The 20,782-nt window shown below is 66.0% G+C and overlaps 9 protein-coding genes and 3 non-coding genes across 12 annotated transcripts; 8 read left to right on the top strand and 4 right to left on the bottom strand.

Annotated features, from left to right (window-relative positions):
• Positions 1-2,171: 2,171 nt before the first annotated feature.
• Q8F55_006684 (uncharacterized protein) lies at positions 2,172-3,352 on the top strand (the record flags this gene model as incomplete). The annotated part of the gene is made up of 3 exons (XM_069355139.1): positions 2,172-2,713; positions 2,747-3,024; positions 3,060-3,352. 3 exons carry the CDS (start codon positions 2,172-2,174, stop codon positions 3,350-3,352), a joined length of 1,113 nt encoding a protein of 370 aa, XP_069207210.1.
• Positions 3,353-3,662: 310 nt separating this feature from the next.
• Q8F55_006685 (uncharacterized protein) lies at positions 3,663-4,917 on the top strand (the record flags this gene model as incomplete). Its single annotated transcript, XM_069355140.1, has 5 exons — positions 3,663-3,910; positions 3,993-4,265; positions 4,304-4,435; positions 4,471-4,619; positions 4,655-4,917. 5 exons carry the CDS (start codon positions 3,663-3,665, stop codon positions 4,915-4,917), a joined length of 1,065 nt encoding a protein of 354 aa, XP_069207211.1.
• A 134-nt stretch (positions 4,918-5,051) lies between these two features.
• On the bottom strand, positions 5,052-6,720 carry Q8F55_006686 (uncharacterized protein; the record flags this gene model as incomplete). Its single annotated transcript, XM_069355141.1, has 6 exons — positions 5,052-5,272; positions 5,307-5,579; positions 5,612-5,980; positions 6,034-6,082; positions 6,114-6,210; positions 6,245-6,720. 6 exons carry the CDS (start codon positions 6,718-6,720, stop codon positions 5,052-5,054), a joined length of 1,485 nt encoding a protein of 494 aa, XP_069207212.1.
• Positions 6,721-7,878: 1,158 nt separating this feature from the next.
• Q8F55_006687 (uncharacterized protein) lies at positions 7,879-10,236 on the top strand (the record flags this gene model as incomplete). The annotated part of the gene is made up of 1 exon (XM_069355142.1): positions 7,879-10,236. One exon carries the CDS (start codon positions 7,879-7,881, stop codon positions 10,234-10,236), a length of 2,358 nt encoding a protein of 785 aa, XP_069207213.1.
• A 561-nt stretch (positions 10,237-10,797) lies between these two features.
• Q8F55_006688 lies at positions 10,798-10,898 on the top strand. The gene has a single exon. It is a non-coding gene; the product is annotated as a tRNA-Met (tRNA).
• Positions 10,899-11,139: 241 nt separating this feature from the next.
• MEF1 (Elongation factor G, mitochondrial) lies at positions 11,140-13,631 on the top strand (the record flags this gene model as incomplete). The annotated part of the gene is made up of 3 exons (XM_069355143.1): positions 11,140-11,426; positions 11,463-12,053; positions 12,098-13,631. The coding sequence occupies 3 exons, from the start codon at positions 11,140-11,142 to the stop codon at positions 13,629-13,631; spliced, it is 2,412 nt and encodes an 803-aa protein (XP_069207214.1).
• Positions 13,632-13,852: 221 nt separating this feature from the next.
• On the top strand, positions 13,853-13,934 carry Q8F55_006690. Its single transcript has one exon. It is a non-coding gene; the product is annotated as a tRNA-Ser (tRNA).
• An 89-nt stretch (positions 13,935-14,023) lies between these two features.
• On the top strand, positions 14,024-14,094 carry Q8F55_006691. Its single transcript has one exon. It is a non-coding gene; the product is annotated as a tRNA-Gly (tRNA).
• Positions 14,095-14,418: 324 nt separating this feature from the next.
• On the bottom strand, positions 14,419-16,293 carry VPS17 (Vacuolar protein sorting-associated protein 17; the record flags this gene model as incomplete). The annotated part of the gene is made up of 5 exons (XM_069355144.1): positions 14,419-15,353; positions 15,391-15,714; positions 15,764-15,817; positions 15,865-15,967; positions 16,024-16,293. The coding sequence occupies 5 exons, from the start codon at positions 16,291-16,293 to the stop codon at positions 14,419-14,421; spliced, it is 1,686 nt and encodes a 561-aa protein (XP_069207215.1).
• A 298-nt stretch (positions 16,294-16,591) lies between these two features.
• On the bottom strand, positions 16,592-18,059 carry Q8F55_006693 (uncharacterized protein; the record flags this gene model as incomplete). Its single annotated transcript, XM_069355145.1, has 4 exons — positions 16,592-17,507; positions 17,557-17,725; positions 17,778-17,973; positions 18,012-18,059. 4 exons carry the CDS (start codon positions 18,057-18,059, stop codon positions 16,592-16,594), a joined length of 1,329 nt encoding a protein of 442 aa, XP_069207216.1.
• Positions 18,060-18,435: 376 nt separating this feature from the next.
• GIM4 (Cochaperone prefoldin complex subunit) lies at positions 18,436-18,966 on the top strand (the record flags this gene model as incomplete). The annotated part of the gene is made up of 3 exons (XM_069355146.1): positions 18,436-18,569; positions 18,681-18,900; positions 18,949-18,966. The coding sequence occupies 3 exons, from the start codon at positions 18,436-18,438 to the stop codon at positions 18,964-18,966; spliced, it is 372 nt and encodes a 123-aa protein (XP_069207217.1).
• A 193-nt stretch (positions 18,967-19,159) lies between these two features.
• On the bottom strand, positions 19,160-20,589 carry Q8F55_006695 (uncharacterized protein; the record flags this gene model as incomplete). The annotated part of the gene is made up of 5 exons (XM_069355147.1): positions 19,160-19,271; positions 19,322-19,916; positions 19,964-20,193; positions 20,242-20,340; positions 20,393-20,589. 5 exons carry the CDS (start codon positions 20,587-20,589, stop codon positions 19,160-19,162), a joined length of 1,233 nt encoding a protein of 410 aa, XP_069207218.1.
• Between the last annotated feature and the right edge of the window lie 193 nt (positions 20,590-20,782).

Genomic DNA, 20,782 nt, shown 5'->3' on the forward strand with positions numbered 1-20,782 from the left:
CGTTGCTAAAAGCAAGCGCAGCAACCTTGGGCCCCACATCGCCCCGATGAGCCGCTACGACCGCCGCCGGGGTCCAGCGGCAAGGGCATCACGCGGGGCGGCAGGGGCGGGCACACACCCGCCCCACTCCCCCGGCCGGCTGTTGGCTGACCTGAAGGCCTGGCGTTGGCAAAGAACGGCTCGCTTGCCCAGCGCTGCTGCGGATAGCCTGTTTCACTGCGCGCTGAGTGGCTGCCCCGCCTACCCCACCGCCGCGGATTCGAAATGCCCCGTTCGTGATCCGTCGGCGATAGGTGGTATCTCGGGGCACGGAGCAGACCGGACGGGGCGGCGGGGCGGCGGGGCAGCAGCGACGGCGAGGCGGCAAGTGACGGCTGTGGCTGAGTGTCGAGCACGACGGGGGGGGGCACCGAGGGACGCCGGGGGACACCGACGTCGTCCGCCATTGCCGCTCGCCCACCTCCGCGTTGCTCAGCAATGTCCCGGGGCACTCCGCACCCCCGCACCCACTCGGATTACTCGGGCGACCATGGGGCCTCGGGGCGACGTCGTCGACTGGTGGACGCGGAGCGGCTATCACCTCGCCTCGCTGCCGCCAAGGCCGCCGCCGTCTGGTATTTTGGGCGCAGCGGCCTTGGCAGCGATCGCAGGTGTGTGGAGGTGAGGCCGGTGCGGGGGGTGCGGCGTCGGCCGTCGCCGTGGCCGTTGCTGCCATTATGGGGTGAGGCGAGCCCCTCGTACGGCCACCCCCCCCCCCCCGGGCCGGGTATGCTCGCCGCGGCGAGAAGTAGTCGTCGCTGCCAGCAGAGCATGTCTGTGCGTGCCACAGTCACATATCCACGGACGCGTCCCACGCTCAGGCCTCGCGGCGATGACGAGAATAGTCTTCCCCAACTTGCCCAGTCCGCCCGCCGGGCGCCGGGGGAACGCGAGCGCGAGCGTCCGACCGGCGCCACGGAGAGCCACGGGGTCGTGAGCGGCGCCGGGGTGGTGAGAAGCAGAAGCCCCGGGGTGGCTCGATGCGCCGGGTGGCTCGCGAAGCAAATCCCCGGCGCTGTCACCGGCGGCAACGTCGCGGGCGGACGAAGCGTCCCCCCCGGAGTGGCGCCCACGACGCAGGCAGTCACCGCACGTGCGAGTCTCTCCGTCGGGTCGCGCTCTGCGCGAGAGTTGCCCCGCCGTCCGTGGAGGAGTGGTGCAATGTCCGATGGCTCGAGTTCACGGAAGCAAGCCCGACAGTCGGCGCAGCCAGTCAGCGCGTCTTAAAAGAGCATCGTCCAATGAGTCAACTCGGTCTTGCTCTGACAGTACTTGCCAGTCGCCGTCCGCAGCCCGCTTGGCACAGGGCCGCTGCGGGATGGGCGTGGCGTAGCCCTGCGCATGGGTGCCAGCCTTGCCGCTCCCAACCGCCGGCGGCACGCACCGGCGGCTCAAGCACCCCGCCCACATGTACGGCGCCTAGCGCCGTCCACTAGGGTGGAAACAAGGCACCGCCGGCGACTTTTGCTCGCTGCGCAGTGTGTGCTCTGTTCGAGCGGCACGGTTTGGCGAGCTGGACGAGTAGGCGAGATGGACGGAGGAGCGGCGCTTGGAAATGCTGGTTCGAAATGGGCGTGCGGAGGGCCGCGGGGCGCGGGGCTGGGGTCGCCGCGATCCTCGTGCTCGGCGGGGCTGGCGCCGTCTCGGTCGAGTACCACTGCGTCTGCCATGCTCCCGGCGCATGGCTGCTCAACCCAGCCGCCGAGCTGGGCCGGGCCACATGGTAGGCGGGGCGGCGGCGGCGGCGTGGCCCTCTCGTCAGCCCGCCATTGTCATTTTATCATTGCTACGTGCCGCCGAACACAGCCGCCTGACTGGTGGCTCGGAGCGAATGCTGTAGCTCGGAGCGAATGGGCGCTGCCGGCCCCAAGTCGGTCCTCGCCCCCCCTCCCCCCCTCCGAGGGCTCCGAGATGTGCCTATCTGCCACTCGAGTGTGAGTGCTGAGTGGTCCCGTTCCGATGACTTTGTCAGTGGCCGACGGGCTCGGCGCCGAAATCACGTGCTGTTGGTAAGGTGGCATCGTCCCTGCCACAGCTCACTGCTCCACCTCGGATATCCATCGACATGTTTTCCACCCGCAGTCACTCACCCGACAGCTGACTGTCGACACCGAGCTCACTCAGACATCCAGATGCCCGCCGCACCCACAGCCGCACCCACAGCCGCGCCGACGGCCTCGACCACCTCGCCCCCCGCCGACCGGCCGCCACGCTACCTCACCTACGTCGTGCCCTTCACTGCGGGCGGCGACAAGCTGCCGATCGCGCGCGTCGGCGAGTTCCGCGCCGCGCACTACTCGCAGGATGACACGAGCCTGAACGCCGCCCTGTGGAGCCTGTACCCCGTCGAGAAGAGCCTCGAGGAGCTCAAGCGGCGCGAGGTCAACGCCAAGGCCGCGTGCGACAGGCTCATCCCGCCCATGTCCCGCACGTACCCCCGCAGCGCGCTTATCACCGGCGTGCCGATACACGAGCATGGCCGTATCGCGGCCAACCTCCACACTCTGCGCATCACGTACCACCGGCTCCTGAACGACCCGACAATCGATCCCGAACACAAGGGCGACGGCAGGCCGGCCGTCGACGTCCTCCTCGAGCGCAAGAAGCTCGGCCTCGTCGAGCCCCTGCAGACGCTGCTGCCCCGCCTGCACGCAATCAACGCATACACCCACTGGTGAGTGCTTGATAGCGGCCCCGCTCACCCCAGCCACGTGTCCAAGGGGTACAAGATGGGCATGCTCAAGTGCTGTCGCGCGTTGATTGACCTGTATCCCTGGACTGCGACCCCGCTCATCTTTACTCCCGGCGAGGCGTTCGGCCTGCGCATCGGCCCGCTCGAGGCCGAGCTGTGGACCAAGATCGCGGCCGGCGCCGTGCACCTGTCCACCGACGACCCGTCGTGGGCCATTGTGGCCAAGTCGGCGGCCTGGGCGTGCGTCAGCATGCGGTACACCACGCACCATATCCTCTCGACGGCGTACCAGCGTGAGTGTGCGTCAGACTACTGTCGCTGACGACAGGCTGGTGCAAGGGCAAGTCGCTGGACCTCCTCGTCAGCCAGTTCGTGCCCCCGCACCTCATCTACACGCGCACGCTCGCCAACCCCGATCTCGCGCTGCGCGACGTCATTATCAAGGTCTGGGCCGCCGACCCCGATGACGGGAGCTGGGCACACTCGCAGTGCTACCGTGGCCATACGACGTGCGTCACGGTGCTCGACTATGTCCCGCCGAATCGGGCAGAATTGCCCGGAGGCTGCTTCCAGCTCGGCGACGACGGGCGGCCCAGGTTCCCGGTCGACATTGAGCACTAGGAGTGGAGTGAGTGTGCGTGTGATGGTTTGCGCGAGGCTGACCTACCAGGTGGTTCTGTATTCGCTGCATGTTGTACAATGCTTGTTGCACGGGTTCAAGGGCAAGAAGAAGAGGAGAGAGAGGAAAGGAGCGTGGGCGTGCGCCCCCACCTGGGATGATCATCCAACTTTGTCGCCCCGCCCCCTCTTTGAGTGCACACACGACGCAACACACCCACTCATCCTTCGTCCCCTCTCTCTCTCTTCTCATTCACTCACATCATCACTCATCATTACCTCTTACAACACCTCACCACCCCACACCGCAGACATGGGACGCTTCGAAGAGCTCGACACTCTCGTCATGAAGGATCTTGTCCCGTATACGGCCGGGGGCGACACAATCAAGGACATTCGCGTCGGCTCCTTTGAGCAGCGTCACTATCAGCAGGACGACAAGTCGCTCAACGCGGCCCTCTGGAGCATCTATCCCGTCGACGAGCACCTCATTCACCTCGACAGCGACATCGACACGGGCACCAAGGTCATCCGCCAGCCCAGCATGCGCCTCGTCGAGCAGTGAGTAGTGGGTCGTGACGTCACCCAGTCACCCAACATGTCGCTCCTTTGGCTGGCTGGCTTGCTGACGAACAACGCTCAGGCCATGGGAGGCGGCAAAGCTCCTCCCGCCGTACGGCGTCGCCGACCTTGACGCCGGCATTGTCGAGTTTGAGCACGTCCGTGTTGCCAAGAATCTCCTCACGGTCAACCGCGCGTTCCTTGCGGCGACGACGGGCTTTATGCACTTCACCTCGTCGCTTAAGAGCATCGGCCCCGTCTCCGGGCTCCTCGCGCAGCGCAGGAAGGGCTCCAAGACGCAGGCGCTGCCCGAGCTCCTCGCCTCGCTCAACGCGAAGAAGGACGTTGCGAACAAGTGAGTGTGCGTGGGCTCGGTCATGTGGCTGACCACAGGCTGTTTGCGACCAAGAAGTACCTCCAGGCCATGAAGGACTATGTCAAGATCATCGTCGAGCTGTACCCCTGGAGTGCCTCACCGCTCATCTTCACCTCCGCCGACGCGTTTAGCACCGGCATCGCTCAGCTGTGAGTGCCCCCCGCTGGCACAGCTGACAGACCAGCGAGTCGTCGGTGTGGAGCAACATGGCTGCCGCGGCGCTCAACCTTGCGGTCAAGGATAAGAACTGGTACATGGTGGCGATGGACGCGGCGTGGGCCGTCATCTCGATGCGCTTTGTCACGAGCAAGATTCTGGCCAAGGGCTACGACCGTGAGTGGTTGACGCTGGGGGGTTGCTGACGGCAGGCGCGGCCAAGGCCATCACCGGCTGGGGTGTGGCGCCTAAGACCTCTGACGACGTCAAGGAGCTCATTGCGCTGTCCAAGAAGATGGAGGCGGTTGGGGCCCAGCAGGGCAACAACGTCTGGGCGCACAAGGTGTGCGTGACCGAGCACAAGGGCTGCTGCGAGGTCGGCGAGGTGGACGTTGTCGAGGCGGTGGGTGTGGCTCTTGGCGCCGGCGCCGCTGACCCCGAGCTCGCCGAGAAGGTCCAGAACGCGGCGCTGTGATTGCTGGGCGCGACCGCGACTATCTGAACACCCGGTGCTTGCAGTACGGTGCATGCTGGTGCTGTTGGCTTGGTAGTGGCAGATTGTGTAGAGTATGGCACATTAAGAAGTCTATGAATGAAGTGAGCTACAGTCTAGCTCGGGAAGACGCTCGCGGCCAGGCCGCCGAGCAACGTGCTGCCCGAGGTGTACAGAAACAGGCCTCCGTAGTTTGTCGCACCGTAGGCTCCAGCCGCGCCGTGCCACGGCTCGAGCTTGAGGAGGGCGGTGGACACTGGGCCGGACGTGAGGCTGCCCACGCCCTTGAGGCACGAGAAGATGGCCATGACGAGCATAGGGAGCTGGGGGTCACCGTCTAGCCATCAGCACAGCCTGCTCAGCGTACCCACCCGCGATCGTCGTGATCAGACGCGACCAAAACGCCGTCATGCACCCCGCGCTCGCGCCCCACACGAGCACGAACGCGAAGAGCGCGGCGGGCTGCGTGCCGAATCCCCAGAGGAGCGCGCTAGCCAGCGCCGCAACGACGAACGACGTCAGGATCGCGAGCCGCGCCGGCAGATGGTCGGAGAGGTACCCGTTGAGCGGGAAGCCGGGGATCGTGACCGCGTTCATGAGGGACACGAGGACCGTGCCGTTGGCGTGGACCGTGCTCGCGAACGCTGCCGTCAGCCCTACCCTGCACACAACCCACTCGGCATCCAGACAAGCGGGATGATGTTGCCCAAATTCGCGAGGGTGACGAACGCGAAGCCGACCCAGGGCGCCGGGCCGCGCAAGAAGCCCCAGTCGACCTTGTGCAGGCGGGCGCGGCGCGGCGCGGACGGCCGGGCGACGGGCACGCGGCGCCGGACGAAGAGGAGCGCCGGCGCACAGACGGCGGGGAAGAGCAGGCCCAGCGTGACCATGGTCGCGCAGTAGCCTATGCGGGCGAGCAGGGCGCTCACGATGAACGGGAAGATGGTGCCGCCCGCGCCGGTGCCCGCGTACATGACCCCGCTGGCCAGGCCGCGCTTGGCGTGGAACCACTCGAAGAGGATGAGCGGGCAGGGGAAGTAGAGGGCTGGGGGGGTGAGCGGCGTCAGCCGCGAGCGGGGGGAGGCCACGCCGACTCACCGACGGCGAAGGGGTACAGGCAGCCAAAAGTCGCGACGAGGTGCCACGCCTGGGGTCAGCGGTGCCGGCGGCCAACGCACCTTGGTCGCAAAGCCGCACGTCACGAGCCCGAGCGCGGCGACGACGAGCCCTACGAGCTGGATCCGGCGCTCGTACCACGGCACGGCTGTGAGCAGTCTGTCGTCAGCTGACCCCGCCCCGCGCGACCCACGGGCCCAGCACCGCGCCGGCAAAGTACAGAATCCCGCTTGGCAGCGTCGCGGCGAGCGCGACCGTGCTCGCGTCGTCGGGGAACATGTCGGCCCAGTGCGCGCGCAGCAGCCCGACCGAGAAGGGCAGGCCCCAGACCATGACCTCGATGATGGTCGCCGCCGCGAGGAAGAGGAGCGCGGGGCGGCCGCCGTCGATCGGGGGGAGCGCGGCGATCTGCGCGGCCGCCTCTTCGTCGCTTGGCACGGCGTCCGCGTCCTCGTCGTCAAAGACCGCGAGCTCGGCCACGCTGGCGGCTGCAGAGGCGGGGAGGGACGGCCCCGGCGCCGGCTCGCCCCGCGCCACTGAGAAGGCGAGCGGCTCCGGCGCAGCCGCCGACACACGCCGCGTGAGCGTGCTCAGGCCATACGCCTCGGCCGGGGCAGAGGGCCGGCGCGCGCGCACCTGGCTGTGGCTGTCGTCGGGGGTGGCGTCCATCGTGTGTGAGTGGTAGACGATGCACTGCACGCTCTGGCCTTGTTGTCATGCAAAGCTGCTGGAGGTGCTGGGTGGAGGCCGAGCCGCAGCAACACAGGCACGTGCTCGGCGTTTAGGGGGCCGGCGGCTCGGCACGACGTCCGAGCCGAGGGCCGCGAGGCGAGGTGCGCGAGGCGAGCCGCGAGGCATGCGTTACTGCGGTCGGGCTGCGGCACGTTGTTGCTGGTAATGCTGGGTATGCTGGGCATGTTGGAGCTCGTGGCGCAGTCGCCTCGTGGCAGTCGCCATTCGTAAACTGTGGCACGTTAACCACGCCCGTGGCGCCACGCCAACGGCCGCCCCAGTCCAGCCCACCAGCCCGGACCCCAGCGCGTCGTCGTCGACCCGCGTCGGGCGGGAGTGCGCACCGTGCATGAGCCGAGCGGCGAGGCGCAGGGGCCGGGCGCATGTCTTGGCCGAGCCGACGCCCGCTCGCCAAGCGGGCAGGTGTGTGTCGGTGCGGCGGGGCGGGGGAGTCGTGGCCCCCGCCCCGGCGTTGACCCCCGCCCCCCCACCCCGCCGATGTCGCCCCGCCCCCGCCCCCCCATGTCGCCGAGAAACGTGCAGGCGCCAGGCGCGGTATGCCGGGCACGCCAGCCCGGACTAGGGCATGGGAATGCCGGTCTGGGGCTGGCGAGGCCTGGCTTGGGGGGCACGACCGCGCAGGTGCTGTGGATAAGATAGTGGCGGGCGCGGGCGGGCGCAATCTAATCTCGCGTCATCCCAATGCCCGATGGGCGACGCCCATCCATCCCGCTCACATCATCCACGGCGCTGCTGCTCGCCACTCGCCGCTCGGCCCACCCGCCCGCCTCGTGTACTCCGCCCCGCCGCCCCCTCGCCCCCGCCCCCGCCTCGCACTGCGGATCGTTGTGTGCGCGTCTCCCACGAGGCCGTTGGGGCTGGGGCGCGGCGCGGCACTTGCCATGTCGTGCTGCTCTGGTAACGCTCCCCTCGAGTCGTGCTCCTCGCTCTGAGCCAGCTCCCCCCCGCCGCGTATATAACCAGCCCTCTGGACGTCCCCTCAACCTCATCAGCGCTCTCTTCTTTCAACTCTCACTACCTCTCCCACAACAAAACACCAACCAAGAACAACCCAACAGGAACCAACCAACCACCATGACCTTCACCAAGACCACCAAGACCGCCGCATTCGCCAAGGTCCACACCGACGGCCTCGAGCAGCAGACCCGCATCAACCTCCGTGACGGCGTCAGCCCCCTCGGCCTTGGCCTCTTCGGCGGCGTCAACCCCCTCGGTGGCCAGTTCGCCGACACCTTCACCGACGCCCAGGTCCTCGGCCTTGATGCCCTTGACGCCCTCAACCCGCGCGACCCCGCCTCGCGCTACGCCCACCTCCCGCGCCTCGCCATCACGACCGAGCAGCTCCCCGTGCTCCAGCCGCTCCCCAACGTCCTCGGCCTCCCGCACGCGACCTACCCCGACGCCTTTGGCGCCCGCTACGACGACGTCCTCGCGCGCGAGGCCAGCGTCCTCCCCCAGGCCGCGCGTCTCTGGCCCTCGATTGCGACAGCCAACGCCGGCCCCGAGGCCCACGCCTACTCGTACGCCGCGCTCAACACCCACCTCCCCCTCTGGGACCCGCTCAACGTCTTTGGCGTCCTCGCCCGCTCGCCCGTCGCCGCCCTCGGCGCCCCCCGCATCGAGCGTGCCGTCCTCAACGACGCCGCCCTCCGCCTCGAGCTCACCCTCGCCCACCCCGCCTGGCGCAACCCCGTCACCTCGGTGATCGGCTACGAGGCTGAGCTCGCGGTTGCGGACCGCAAGATCGCGCTCCACCGCCTCCGCCACATCCAGGCCATCATCGCCGCCCGCTACTTCCAGCACGCGCGCCTCGCCGCCCTTGGCTTCCCCAGCGTCGAGCCCATCGGCCACTGGCGCCCCTTCCACCACTTTGGCGGCAACTTCTCCGGCAACCTCTCGTCTGACCTCGACCTCGGCTCGGTCTTCGTCGGCCCCGACGCCGTCCTCGGCTCGCACGGCATCCTCGCTGACCTCGCCCGCGCCCGCGCCCTCGGCGACATTGCTGAGCACGAGATTGCCTCGCTCGGCTTCGACTCGTTCTACACCTACCCCCGCCACCTCACCAACCCCCACCACGTGGCCTTCCGCATCCTTGACAACGTCCACCGCTTCATTGAGCGCGACGACTACAGGCTCGCCAACCGCCTCGCTTGGCACTGGGCCGACATCGACTCGCGCGTCGGCTCCGCCAGCGGCTACGACCACGTCTTCGAGGCGCAGCTCTTCGACGAGTTCCTCGCTCGTCGTCTCGGTGCGTTCGGCGCGTCGGTCATCGACCCCTCGACCCTCTACGGCTCGGTTATCGGCCGCAACCTCCCCCAGCGCCTCGCCGACGCTGGCGCTGACATCCGCGGTATCACCCGTGCCATGTTCGCCGGTCTCTTCCCCTCGCACTCGCACATCCCCTACTACCGCGAACCCGTCCGCGTCCGCCACACCGTTGGTGACCGCAGCTTCGTTGAACTCCAGGCTGAGCTCCACGCCCGCCACGCTGGCTGGGGCGCCCTCGGCCGCACTGTCGACGAGGGAATCGTCTCCCGCCTGATCCGCGGCGGCGTCGACCGCGCCCTCGCCTACAGCCTCACCGGCCAGACTCTCCAGCGCGACTTTGCCGAGCGCCTCATTTCCCACGGCGTCGAGCGCGCTGTTGTCGACAGCCTCGTCCTCCGCAACATCATCCCCGTTGCCGTCGAGCCCGTCTACGCCCTCGACTCGGCCATTGACAACCTCTACGCCGAGCGCCTCGCTACCGCCGGTGTGCCGTCCCTCATCACCGAGTACCTCATCGGCTCGCAGCTCACCCGCGACCTCGGCGACCGCCTCCAGTACTTCGGCACCCGCTCCGACATTGTCAACCGTCTCATCATCCAGGGCCTCGTCCCCACCGCCCGGTACGGTTTCACCGGCGAGCGCCGCGGTCCTCTCGCCCTCAGCCAGGGTGACATCATCTTCGGCAAGCAGATCCGCGCCCGCGTCAACGCGGAGAAGGCTGCCGAGCAGGCCGCCACCTCGGCTGCTACCGCTGCCGCCACCAACGCCGCTGCCAACTCGGCCGCGGCAACCGGCCTCCCCTCGATCGGCTCGGGTGTCGCCCACGCCGATGGCATCGCTACCCCCTACGAGGGCCGCGGCACCGCCACTGCCCAGGGTGTCGCTACCCCGGCCCTCGAGACTCGCCTCGCCGCCTTCGGTATCGACGAGGTCAACCCCGTCCGCACTGCCGACGCGCTTGCCCGCACCACGGTCGTCGCCGAGCCCGACCTCGCCGGCTCCCAGACCCACATCGTCGACAACCAGGTCGCCACCGTCGGCGACTGGGTCCGCCACCGCCGCGACGCCCACGCCGACGGCCTCCTTGAGCGCCAGCTTGCCGCCCAGCTCGGCATCAACAACACCGTCCCTGGCGCCTACCGTGACTGGATCTACGCCTAGGCTCACACCTACACCCGTAACCCCTTCGCTGTCAACCGCTCCATCCACGCCGAGATCCTCGGCACCGGCCACAAGTTCAACCCCATCCGCATCGGCCCCCTCCGCTTCGGCTCGCGCCTCTAAGCGGCGGGACAGCCTCGGGGCCTGCGCGCTAAAACACCCGACCGGCTGGCGGGTAATACTATCGTGAGAGGGGAGTTATCGTGAGAGGTCAGAAGGGAGTTATCGCGAGAGGTCAGAAGGGGCTACTGTGAATAGGAATAGGTATGAATGGCTTAACCAATGCTGCGGGGGGCTGGGTCACCGTGCTAACCTGGGGAGGGCTCGGCGGGTGGCACCTCAGTGTGCACGATCGCAACCAACTTGTGCAACTCGCGTCCTTGCATCTGCCTGAACAAGCAAGGGGAGCTGCACCTTCCACCAGCGTGTTGTGCACGCAGCCACAGCAATGCATAAGCAATGAGTGGGTGGGGGAAGGAAGGAGGGTGCAAAAGACATGTGGCGCCATGCGCTCTTAGGGCCCCGGGGGCGATGCAGAACAGATCGACTTGCAGATTGCAAGCCCCCATGGCGCAGGTGGTTAACGCGAGGGTCTCATATTCCTATATGAACGTCGACAGACGTGAAATCCCTAGACCTGAGTTCGAGTCTCAGTGGGGGCAGATCGATTCTTTTGCATTTTCAAGGTCCGGACTTGGCTGTAATGAAGTGTAATGGTCGGGGTAATTCCCATTAGCGGAATCAAAACTGTATTCGCGACAACAACCGACGCGATGCCGATCAAAAAAAAGTCGGATGGCTCGGATGGCCGCGAGCGACGAGCCAGCCAGCAGCGACGAGGCCATTTGACAGACAGACCCATCTCATCTCACCTATACCCACCACTCAAAACCGGCGCACAACATGTCTGCCGTCCGCCTGCTCTCCCGCTCGCGCATTGTCGCCGCCCGCAGCGCCGCCGTCCCCCGCGTCGCTGTGCGCGCGGCCGGTCTGTCTACGGCCGCTGCTCGCCGACCGGCGATGACGCCCCGCCTCGCCGTCCCCTCGCTCGCCGTACCCCGCCGCTGGGCCTCTGCCGCCGCCGCCGAGGTCGAGGCCGAGGCGCCCGTCGAGGAGTGGCCCGAGCGCGTGCTCCCCAAGCTCTCGCCCGCCGACACAAAGCGCCTCGCCCGCCAGCGCAACATCGGAATGTGAGCCCCGTGACGCCGCACCTCGCTGACGCCCAGCTCGGCCCACATCGACTCGGGCAAGACGACACTCACCGAGCGCGTGCTCTACTACACCGGCCGTACCAAGGACATCCACGAGGTGCGCGGTCGCGACGGCGTCGGAGCCAAGATGGACAGCATGGAGCTCGAGCGCGAGAAGGGCATCACCATCCAGTCGGCGGCCACGTTCGCCGACTGGACGGCGTTCCCCCCTCCCTCTGAGTGGGTTGAGGGCGCCGGCGTCCCCGAGAAGGAGCGCTACGCGTTCAACATTATCGACACGCCGGGCCACGTCGACTTCACGATCGAGGTCGAGCGTGCGCTCCGTGTGCTTGACGGCGCCGTCCTCGTCCTCTGCTCGGTCTCGGGTGTCCAGTCGCAGACCATCACCGTCGACCGCCAGATGCGCCGCTACAACGTCCCCCGCATCGCGTTCATCAACAAGATGGACCGTGCCGGTGCCAACCCGTTCCGCGTCGTTGAGCAGCTCCGCACCAAGCTCAGGATGAACGCTGCCGCCGTCCAGATCCCCATCGGCACTGAGAGCGACTTTGGCGGTGTCGTCGACCTGATCCGCATGAAGGCGATTTACAACGAGGGTGTCAAGGGGTGAGTCTGGGAGGAGTGGTGGAGAGTTAGGCTCACACGCGCAGCAACGTCGTCGTCGAGAAGGACGAGATCCCCGCCGAGCTCAAGGAGCTCGCCGAGGCCAAGCGCGCCGAGCTGATCGAGCACCTTGCCGAGGCCGACGAGTCCCTGTCCGACAAGTTCCTCATGGAGGAGGAGATCACCGAGCTCGACATCACCCAGGCCATGCGCCGCGCCACTGTCGGCCTCAAGTTCACCCCCGTCTTCATGGGCTCGGCCATCAAGAACACTGGTGTCCAGTCCATGCTTGACGGTGTCGTCGCGTACCTCCCCGACCCGTCCGAGACGCCCAACGAGGCCAACGACACGACCCTCCCCTCGCACGCTCCCGCCGTGCCCATCGTCCCCGCCGCCAACGCGCCCATGCTCGGCCTCGCCTTCAAGCTTGAGGAGGGCCGCTACGGCCAGCTCACCTACATGCGCGTGTACCAGGGCGAGCTCAAGCGCGGTGCCGTCATCTACAACGCGCGTACCGGCAAGAAGGTCAAGGTGCCCCGTCTCGTGCGCATGCACGCCGACGAGATGGAGGACGTCGACGTGCTCGGCTCGGGTGAGATCTGCGCCATGTTCGGCGTCGAGTGCTCGTCGGGTGACACGTTCACCGACGGCACCACGCCCCTGTCCATGACGTCCATGTTCGTCCCCGAGCCCGTCATCTCGCTCTCGATCCGCCCCGACGGCACCGAGACGCCCAACTTCTCGCGTGCGCTCAACCGCTTCAAGAAGGAGGACCCCACCTTCCGTGTGCACGTCGACTCCGAGTCGCAGGAGACCATCATCTCGGGCATGGGTGAGCTTCACCTCGACATTTACGTCGAGCGCATGAAGCGCGAGTACAACGTGTCGTGTGTTACCGGCAAGCCCCGTGTCGCGTTCCGCGAGACCATCACTTCCGACGCAACGTTCGAGTACACGCACAAGAAGCAGTCTGGTGGTGCCGGTCAGTTTGCGCGCATCAAGGGACGCATCGAGCCCATGGAGGTCGACCCCGACACTGGCAAGGACACTGCGTTTGAGAACCGCGTCGTCGGCTCCAACATCCCCACTGGCTACATCCCTGCCATTGAGAAGGGTTTCCAGGAGGCGCTCGACCGTGGCCTGCTCACCGGCTACCCTATCAACGGTGTCCGCTTCATCATCGAGGACGGTGCTGCGCACGCTGTCGACTCTTCGGAGCTTGCTTTCCGTCTCGCCGCCATCGGCGCGTTCAAGGAGGCGTTCAACAAGGCGGCGCCCGTCATCCTCGAGCCCATCATGACGGTCGAGGTCGTCGCGCCCATCGAGTTCCAGGGCCAGGTCATTGGTGCCATGAACCAGCGCAAGGGCACCATTGTCGACACCGAGGTCCGCGACGACGAGTTTACCCTCATTGCAGAGGTCTCGCTCAACGACATGTTCGGCTACTCTTCCCAGCTCCGCGGCATGACGGCAGGCAAGGGCGAGTTCACAATGGAGTACAAGCAGCACTCGCCCGTCCTCCCCAACGTCCAGAAGGACATGACGGATGCGTTCCGCAAAAAGCAGCTCGACCGCAAGTAAGCGCGCCGGCTCACCACCATACATTGCCCATCCGCGCTAGCGCTAGCGGCGGACAGGCGCCCTAGACAGCGTTGTACGATTATAGACATGCATACTCCCATCTCTGAGGTTGGGGCTGGGGCTGGGATCGGGGAGGGGAGGACCAACGCTGGGTCGCGTCTGCCACGAGTCGCGCTATAACCCCCCTGCCCGACCCTCAGGGCATCCCATCTGGGACGATGGGCGCGGTGACCGAGTGGTTAAGGTGGCACCTTGCTAAGGTGTTGTGCGTTGCACGCGAGAGTTCGAATCTCTTCCGCGTCGGATTAGCTTTTGCTAATGGTCCGCGATTAGTGACGCGTCGGACCGCGCGACGACCTCATAAACGACCTTCCACCCCGAAGAACACCTCAACACCGTTGGTGAAACGGTATCATGCGTCGTTGCCATCGACGCGGCAGGGGTTCGACTCCCTTACGGTGTAGAGCGAGCAGCGCGAGAGCGACTGCTCCTTTTGCTGCTAGTTGTGTGATTGGTGCCACCCGGCCCTGGTGCGAGCGCACAGGGTGGCGCCACGCTCGCACATGGTGGGCAGTGACGTGCCGACTGCCTCGTCGTTCTCCGTTCTGCACCGTTGGTTGCTCGGCTTCGGGCTCTACTGCACTGTACGGCGCGTTCTGTTGCTGCCAGTGCTGCTGTGGCAGCTGCCACCCATCCGGTCCCGCCCCGTAGCTGACACGGCCCACCTCAACTCGCCCCACCCCACCACAACTACACCCCCCTGCATGCACCACAACAAAACTACACACTAGAAGCCACCTGCAAGGAGCTTGGCAGCCTTGCGCTCGTCGAGTCGCCTCGCCGGCGGGCGCACCGGCGCGCCGCCGCGGTTCCCGGGAAGAATCATGCTCTGCGCCATGTTGTTCACTGGCAGGCCGGTGAGCGGGTCGACCGGGCCTGGAGCACCGCCTAGTGGCCCGGCAGGCGCCGCGCCGCCTGCGGATTGTGGACGCGCGATGTCGCCTCCGCCAGGGGGAGGGAGGAACATGGACTGCGAGCCGGCAGGCGCCTGCGCGGGCTGGGGCACGCCGGGCGAGTGGAGCGGCGGTGGTGCGCCAGCCGAGTGCGGTCCAAGCGGCGACGACGCCGGTTTGGCGACGTGCACTGGCGGAGGCGGCCCGGCCGAACCAATCCGCTGCAGGTCGGGCCGGAGCGCCTCGAGCTCGCGCAGCACCTGGCGGTTGAAGATGATGCTCATGCGCGCGTGCTCGAGGAGCGACACGGCAATGTCCTCGTGCGCGTTGCGCGAGTGCGCACGCAGCGCCGAGTGTAGGTTGGCCGAGATGTTGTGGATATGTGATGTGAGGCGGTTGTCGAGCGCGTTGGCCTCCTCCATCTCGGCGATCGCGTCGTCCACCTTGGCGGGGTTGATGCTGCTGCTTCCCTTGAGACGCTCGACGTTGCGGCGCTTGTTGATTGCCACCTTGGTCGCGCTCTGCGAGTCCTCGAGAATCTGCGTGCGCTGCGCGAGTGCGTCGCGCGCCGACCGCGCATTGAGGCCCTGGTAGGCCAGCGAGTCGTTGAGAATGACGTTCTCGCTCGCGATCTGCGCCCCGGCCATGTTCGACAGCTGCTCGTACACGCGCCCAATCTTGCGCTGCGCCGTCGCGAGGTTGATGTCGTTCTCGTCGGTCGCGAGCGCGATGAGCTTGGCACCGACATCCGTGTTGGCCGTTGCGAGGTCTGCGGGTTAGCGCACACTCACGGCGCTATCACTCACTCTTGCGCGCCTTGCCCAGGGTCCCAACTGCCGTCGCGGCCGTTGTCCACGCTGGCTCAAGTTTCTCAAGCGCGAGCCTCGCGCTCTGGATCTCGTCGTCATCGTCAAGCGGGCCGCGGCGCACGACCTTGCTCAGCGCCGCGTTGAACACCTGACTCGCGGCGCTCGACGAGCCCCCGTTCCGCCGCGCAGACGGCGGCGGCACAGGCTGGTATCCAAAGTCTGACTCGATGAAGCTCCGCAGCTCATCCTCCTTCTGCAGGACGGGGTCGTCGCAGATCCGGCTGAACCACTTCTGCAGCGCGATGCGCACAAGCCGATCATCTGGCACAATGTGGTTAGCACGGACGGCCTCACGCGACCGGCTACCCACCTTCCTCTTCTGTCGCTGCCGACGTGTGTGGGGGCGGGAGGGCTGGGATAATGGCTGGGCCGTGTCAGTGATGCGCACCCGCGGCCGAGGTCGTCACCCACTCTGGGGGCAGCACAGCTGTGCCTGCTCAGCGAAGCGCTGGAACTCGACGTATGACCGCTGCATGTTGCGGTAGAGCGTCGTGCGAAAGTTTGCGAGGTTGGTCTGTGCCGCGTTAGCCGACAGCGGTGGGCGGTGGGTCGCCGCGCCGCGTCACTCACGCTCGCGTCGTAGCGGATGAGCAGGTCCTTGCGATTCCGGTCGAGGCCGCCGATGCGGACGCGCAGGTACGGCGCCGGCCTGTCCGACTGTGACGCCGTTGGCGAGCTCATGATGGTGGTGCCGGGGTCGCCATAGACCTGGGGGTCGCGGATGTGTGTTGACGACGAGGGCGAGGGTGGGGCAGGCGGCTGCACTGGTGGGGCAGAGAGGGACGGTGCTGGCTCGGTCGACCACCCCTCGTTGATGTTTGCGGGTGATAGTGGGTCCATGGTAGGCAAGGCGCGCTTGCTAGCGTACGCTTGTCTCTGGGGTCTGTCTGTCTGTAGAGGAGGCTGGTGTCGACAGGGGGAGGAGGAGAAAGAATGGAAGTTGGAGTGGTTGTTGGTTGGTGGCGTGCCCAGTTCAAGTCAGTCGGTCGGGCGTGACGTTGGCAGGGTGCACTGCACACGCGCCGGTAACCAATGTCTCCACCACCAACTCGGCCGAGGCACCACATTGCTATTTCTTCCAACTCTAATGCACCAACCCACACCAACCAATATGAATCACATGCATGGGCAACTACGTCTAAGCGGCAACCTCCTCAGTGGCCTGCTCCTTCTCCTGTCGGCGCTGCTGCTGCGGCCTGCGCTGGTGCGTGGCAGGGCCCTGGGCAGCAACAGCCTCGGCGTCGTCGACAACCTGGCGCGCGTCGGTAACAGCCGACTTCCACTCGGTCAAGCGGCGCTCAAGGAGCGACCACTCTTCAGAGCCAAAGCGGCGCGTGGCACGGGACGAGACGGAGATGATGCGGACAACGGACAGGGGCTGGGACAGGCGGGCCTGCAGCAGGTCGGCGCGGATAGCGTCAATGACCCAGGCCTCGACCTCGGACTCGTCGATGGCCAGAGCCTTGGCAAGGTCGGCGTAAGCAATCTGCTTGGTTGCGCTACGGGCAGCGAGGGTGGCGAGGGCGATGAGGCGGACCTTACGGAGGACCTCGTCGGCGTCAAGGCCAGCGACACCAAGGCCAGAAACGTAGGGTCCGTTGGCGGCGGTCCAGGTCGTCGCCTGCGAGACGGCCTCGATCTCGTCGGCCGAGGTGAAGAGAGCAACGAGCTCGCCGGCCTTGCCCTGGAGGGCGTCGCGGGTGCCCTGGACCTTGAACAGGTCGTCGAGGTCGAAGCGGTTGGACTGGGCGAGGGCGAGGGCAAGAGCGTGCTCGACGAGCTTGGCCTCGACGCTGCGCTCGAGGGCGAGAAGGGAAAGGATGTAGGCGTGGTCGAGGTCACCGGCCTTCTCGTAGACCGAGGAAGCGGCGGTGAGGAAGGCGACCTTGTCGGCCTCCGACACTGACCACTGCGCAAGGGCCGCCGAGAGCGAGGCCGAGGTAACAGTGAGGGTGGAGAGGTCGTCAAAGGTGGCGAGGAGGGTGATGAGGGCGAGGAGAACGGCAGGGCGCAAGGGCGAGGTGGCGGCAAGGTAGTTGTACGTGTTGTTCAGGCTGCCGAGGTTAGATGATTGCTCAAGCTCTCCATCTCATCTCGACTCACATCCTTGCCGCAGCCTCGGCCTTCGTTGTCCGTCCAGCCTCCGCCGCCGCCTCACCACCAGCGCGCACCGCCTCAACGACCTGCTTGACAAGCTTGGCGTACTCCTCGGACGTAGGCTCAAAGGTCGACGCAAGAATGTACTGTAACAAGAGGTGGGTCGACTCGGCCTCTGCGACGCGTGTCAGTCGCCTCTTCCTTTACCTCTCCTCGCTGCTACTGACCCGCATCCTTGGCCGCCTCGAGCGAGCCCTTGGTCTGGGCGTAGACGTCGACGACCTTGCGCACAACGTCGCGCTTGGCCTCGGCGTCGGCCTCGCCGCCCTGCGCCTTCTGGTCGAACGCCGTCAGGATGTCGCGAACCGCCTGCTGCTCGGCGATGGGCACACCGCGCGCCGCGAGCTGGAGAGTCTCCGAGACCTGTCCGGTTAGTATTTGGCGTCTTTCCCGACGCGCACCTGTTGCCTGAAAGGCAGCTCGGGGGCAATGGCAACCGCGTCAGACATGATGGGCAGTTTTCCGTTGTTTTTCGAGTCTATGATGTGTGCCGGCGCGGGGTATCCGTGTCGACAATGTCCGGTCTAGGCGTGTCGTCGTCGCTGCTCGAGTCGGACGCTGGTGTTTGTCTAGACGTGTTAGACTTTTAAGGTGTGTAGGACGAGTCTGGCTGTCGCTGTCACTTGTCACTGTAATCGACGTCGAACAACGAGGCCGAGCTGAACAAAAGTGAAATCGAGCCCGCCTCGCGATCCAACCTGAAAATAACGCCGCTATCCCCATCCACGTGACGCGTCGAGCTTGGAGCTTGGAGGTGGTCCGGTAGGTCATGCTGCATGCATCATTGACGAGACAACCGCAACCTACACCCCTACACCACACACCATGCCGCCCAAAGCAGCGACCCCACCAAAGCTCTCGGCCCAGGAAGTGCCCGTCGTGTTCCAGCGGTACCGCACCGAGCTGCAGAACCTCGCGCAGAAGATTGGCGAGCTCGAGAGCGAGCTCGAGGAGCACTCGTGAGTGCGGCTGTGGGCGAGCGGCGCTGGGCTGGGCTCCAAGAAAGAGTCCCCACTGCAGCCTACAAGCTCCCGCTAGCCCCCTGGTTCACACCTAACGCCCGCCCCCAGCCTCGTCCTCGGCACGCTCCAGCCCCTCGTCAAGACCGAGCCCGAGCGCTCGTGCTACCGCCTGATCGGGGGCGTGCTCGTGCAGCGGACGGTCAAGGACGTCGCGCCGACGCTCGAGACAAACTACGCCGGCATCAAGGAGGTGCTCGAGACGCTCGTCAAGACGTACAAGAGCAAGGAGGAGGAGTTTGGCGCCTTCCAGCGCGAGCACAAGATTGCCGTGAGTAGCCACGGCTGAGGACGCAAGGAGCGCGGCTGACCAATGCAGATGCCTGGACGAGCATGACGAGTGTACCAGCAGTCGATACCCATCATCTATACCCCTGTCAACATGCATTTTGGATCAGTTTGGCGTGGCGAGGTGGCTTTGGCGCGCGGCGGAGTGCTGCCATCGTGGGCTCGGCGCCACGACTGCACTTGCCAACACCTGCCAATGCAATGATACATCGCCTTCAAGGTACAATCTTTATACGGTTTGTTTAAATACGCTCAAGAACGACGGCGATACCCTGGCCACCGCCAATGCACGCGCCACCAAGAGCCCACTTCTTGTCGAGGCGGATCAGGTTGTGGACGAGGTTGGCAGTGATACTGGGTGTGTCAGCGGGGCCGCAGCGCAAACTACAGTCTATGTAACTCACCGGGCGCCGGAGGCGGCAAGAGGGTGGCCGACGGCAATCGAGCCACCGAACACGTTCGACTTGTCGTTGGGGAGCTCGAGGGCCTTCTGGACGGCGAGCCACTGGGTAGCGAACGCCTCGTTGATGTCAATGAGGTCCATGTCGTCGACCTTCTTGCCAATCTTGGCAAGGGCCTGCTGGACCGAGACGACGGGGCCAATGCCCATGATCTCGGGCTCGCAAGCCGACCAGGCGTACGAGGCGACGCGGGCGAGGGGCTTGAGGTTGTACTTCTTCACAGCCTCCTCCGAGACAACAACGTTGGCGGCACCACCGTCCGAGATACCCGAGGCGTTACCGGCAGTGACGGTTCCAGTGCCCTTGATGAAGACCGAGGGAAGCTTGGCGAGCGTGTCGATCGTCGTCTTGGGCTTGGGGTGCTCGTCATGGGCGAGGGTGACGGTGCCCTTGCGGGTCTTGATGTCAATGGGGACAATCTCGTCCTTGAAGGCACCGGCGGCGAGACCGGCAGCGTAGCGCTCCTGCGACTGGAGCGCGTACCTGTCGGCGTCCTCACGCGAGATGCCATACTTCTGCGCAAGGTTCTCGGCAGTGACTGAAACTGTCAGCAACGGGATTTTGCCGAGCCGAGCCCGCACTCACTGCCCATGGGGGTCTTCTGTCCACCGGGGTTCTGGTCGGTGAGGGCAGCGAAGAGCGAGTCCTCGAGCTTCTGGTCGACGCCGAAGCGCATGCCCCAGCGGTTCGAGCCCGAGAGGGTGTAGGGGGCCATGGACATGGCCTCGGCACCACCGGTCAGGACGACATCAGCCTCGCCGAGGGCAATGGTCTGGGCGGCAGTGATGACCGACTGGAAGCCCGAACCGCAGAGACTGTCTTGTCAGCTGCGGCCTGCGTCACCCAAGTGGTCAAGGACATACCGGTTGACAGTGAGGGCGGGGACGGTGGGGCCAAGGCCGGCGAGGTGGCCGACGTGGCGAGCGAGGTAGGGGGTCGAGTTGTCCGACTGGGTCACGCCGCTAGAGCGTGTGTCAGCGATGCGCGGCGCTCCATCTCTGGGTTGCAACCCACCCGAAGAAGACCTGGTCAACGGGGAGATCGGCCGGGAGCTCGGCGAGGGCGGCCTTGGAGGCGATGCCACCGAGCTCGGAGGCCTTGTAGTCCTTGAGCGAGCCGCCAAACGAGCCCCAAGGGGTACGCTTCGAGGCGACAATGAACGACTCTGGACGAGCGATGTGGGAGACGCGGGCGAGGGCGGAGGGACGCATCTTGAGAGTGGCGATGGGGAGTGGAGTGGGAGGTAGTGGTGATTAATCCAGTTGATGAGCGATGAATATAAAGAAGTTCGGAGTTGTCGATGTTGGACCGAGGAGCTATCGACGCGATGGTCGGTCTGACCAAACTTGGCCGGTTAGTGGCACGTAACAGTTGCCGGGTAATAAAACGCTCAGAGGGCTCACC

This window comes from Vanrija albida (genome assembly GCF_041260175.1).
Source record: "Vanrija albida strain AlHP1 chromosome Unknown contig_5, whole genome shotgun sequence".
NCBI classification, from domain to species: Eukaryota; Fungi; Basidiomycota; class Tremellomycetes; order Trichosporonales; family Trichosporonaceae; genus Vanrija; species Vanrija albida.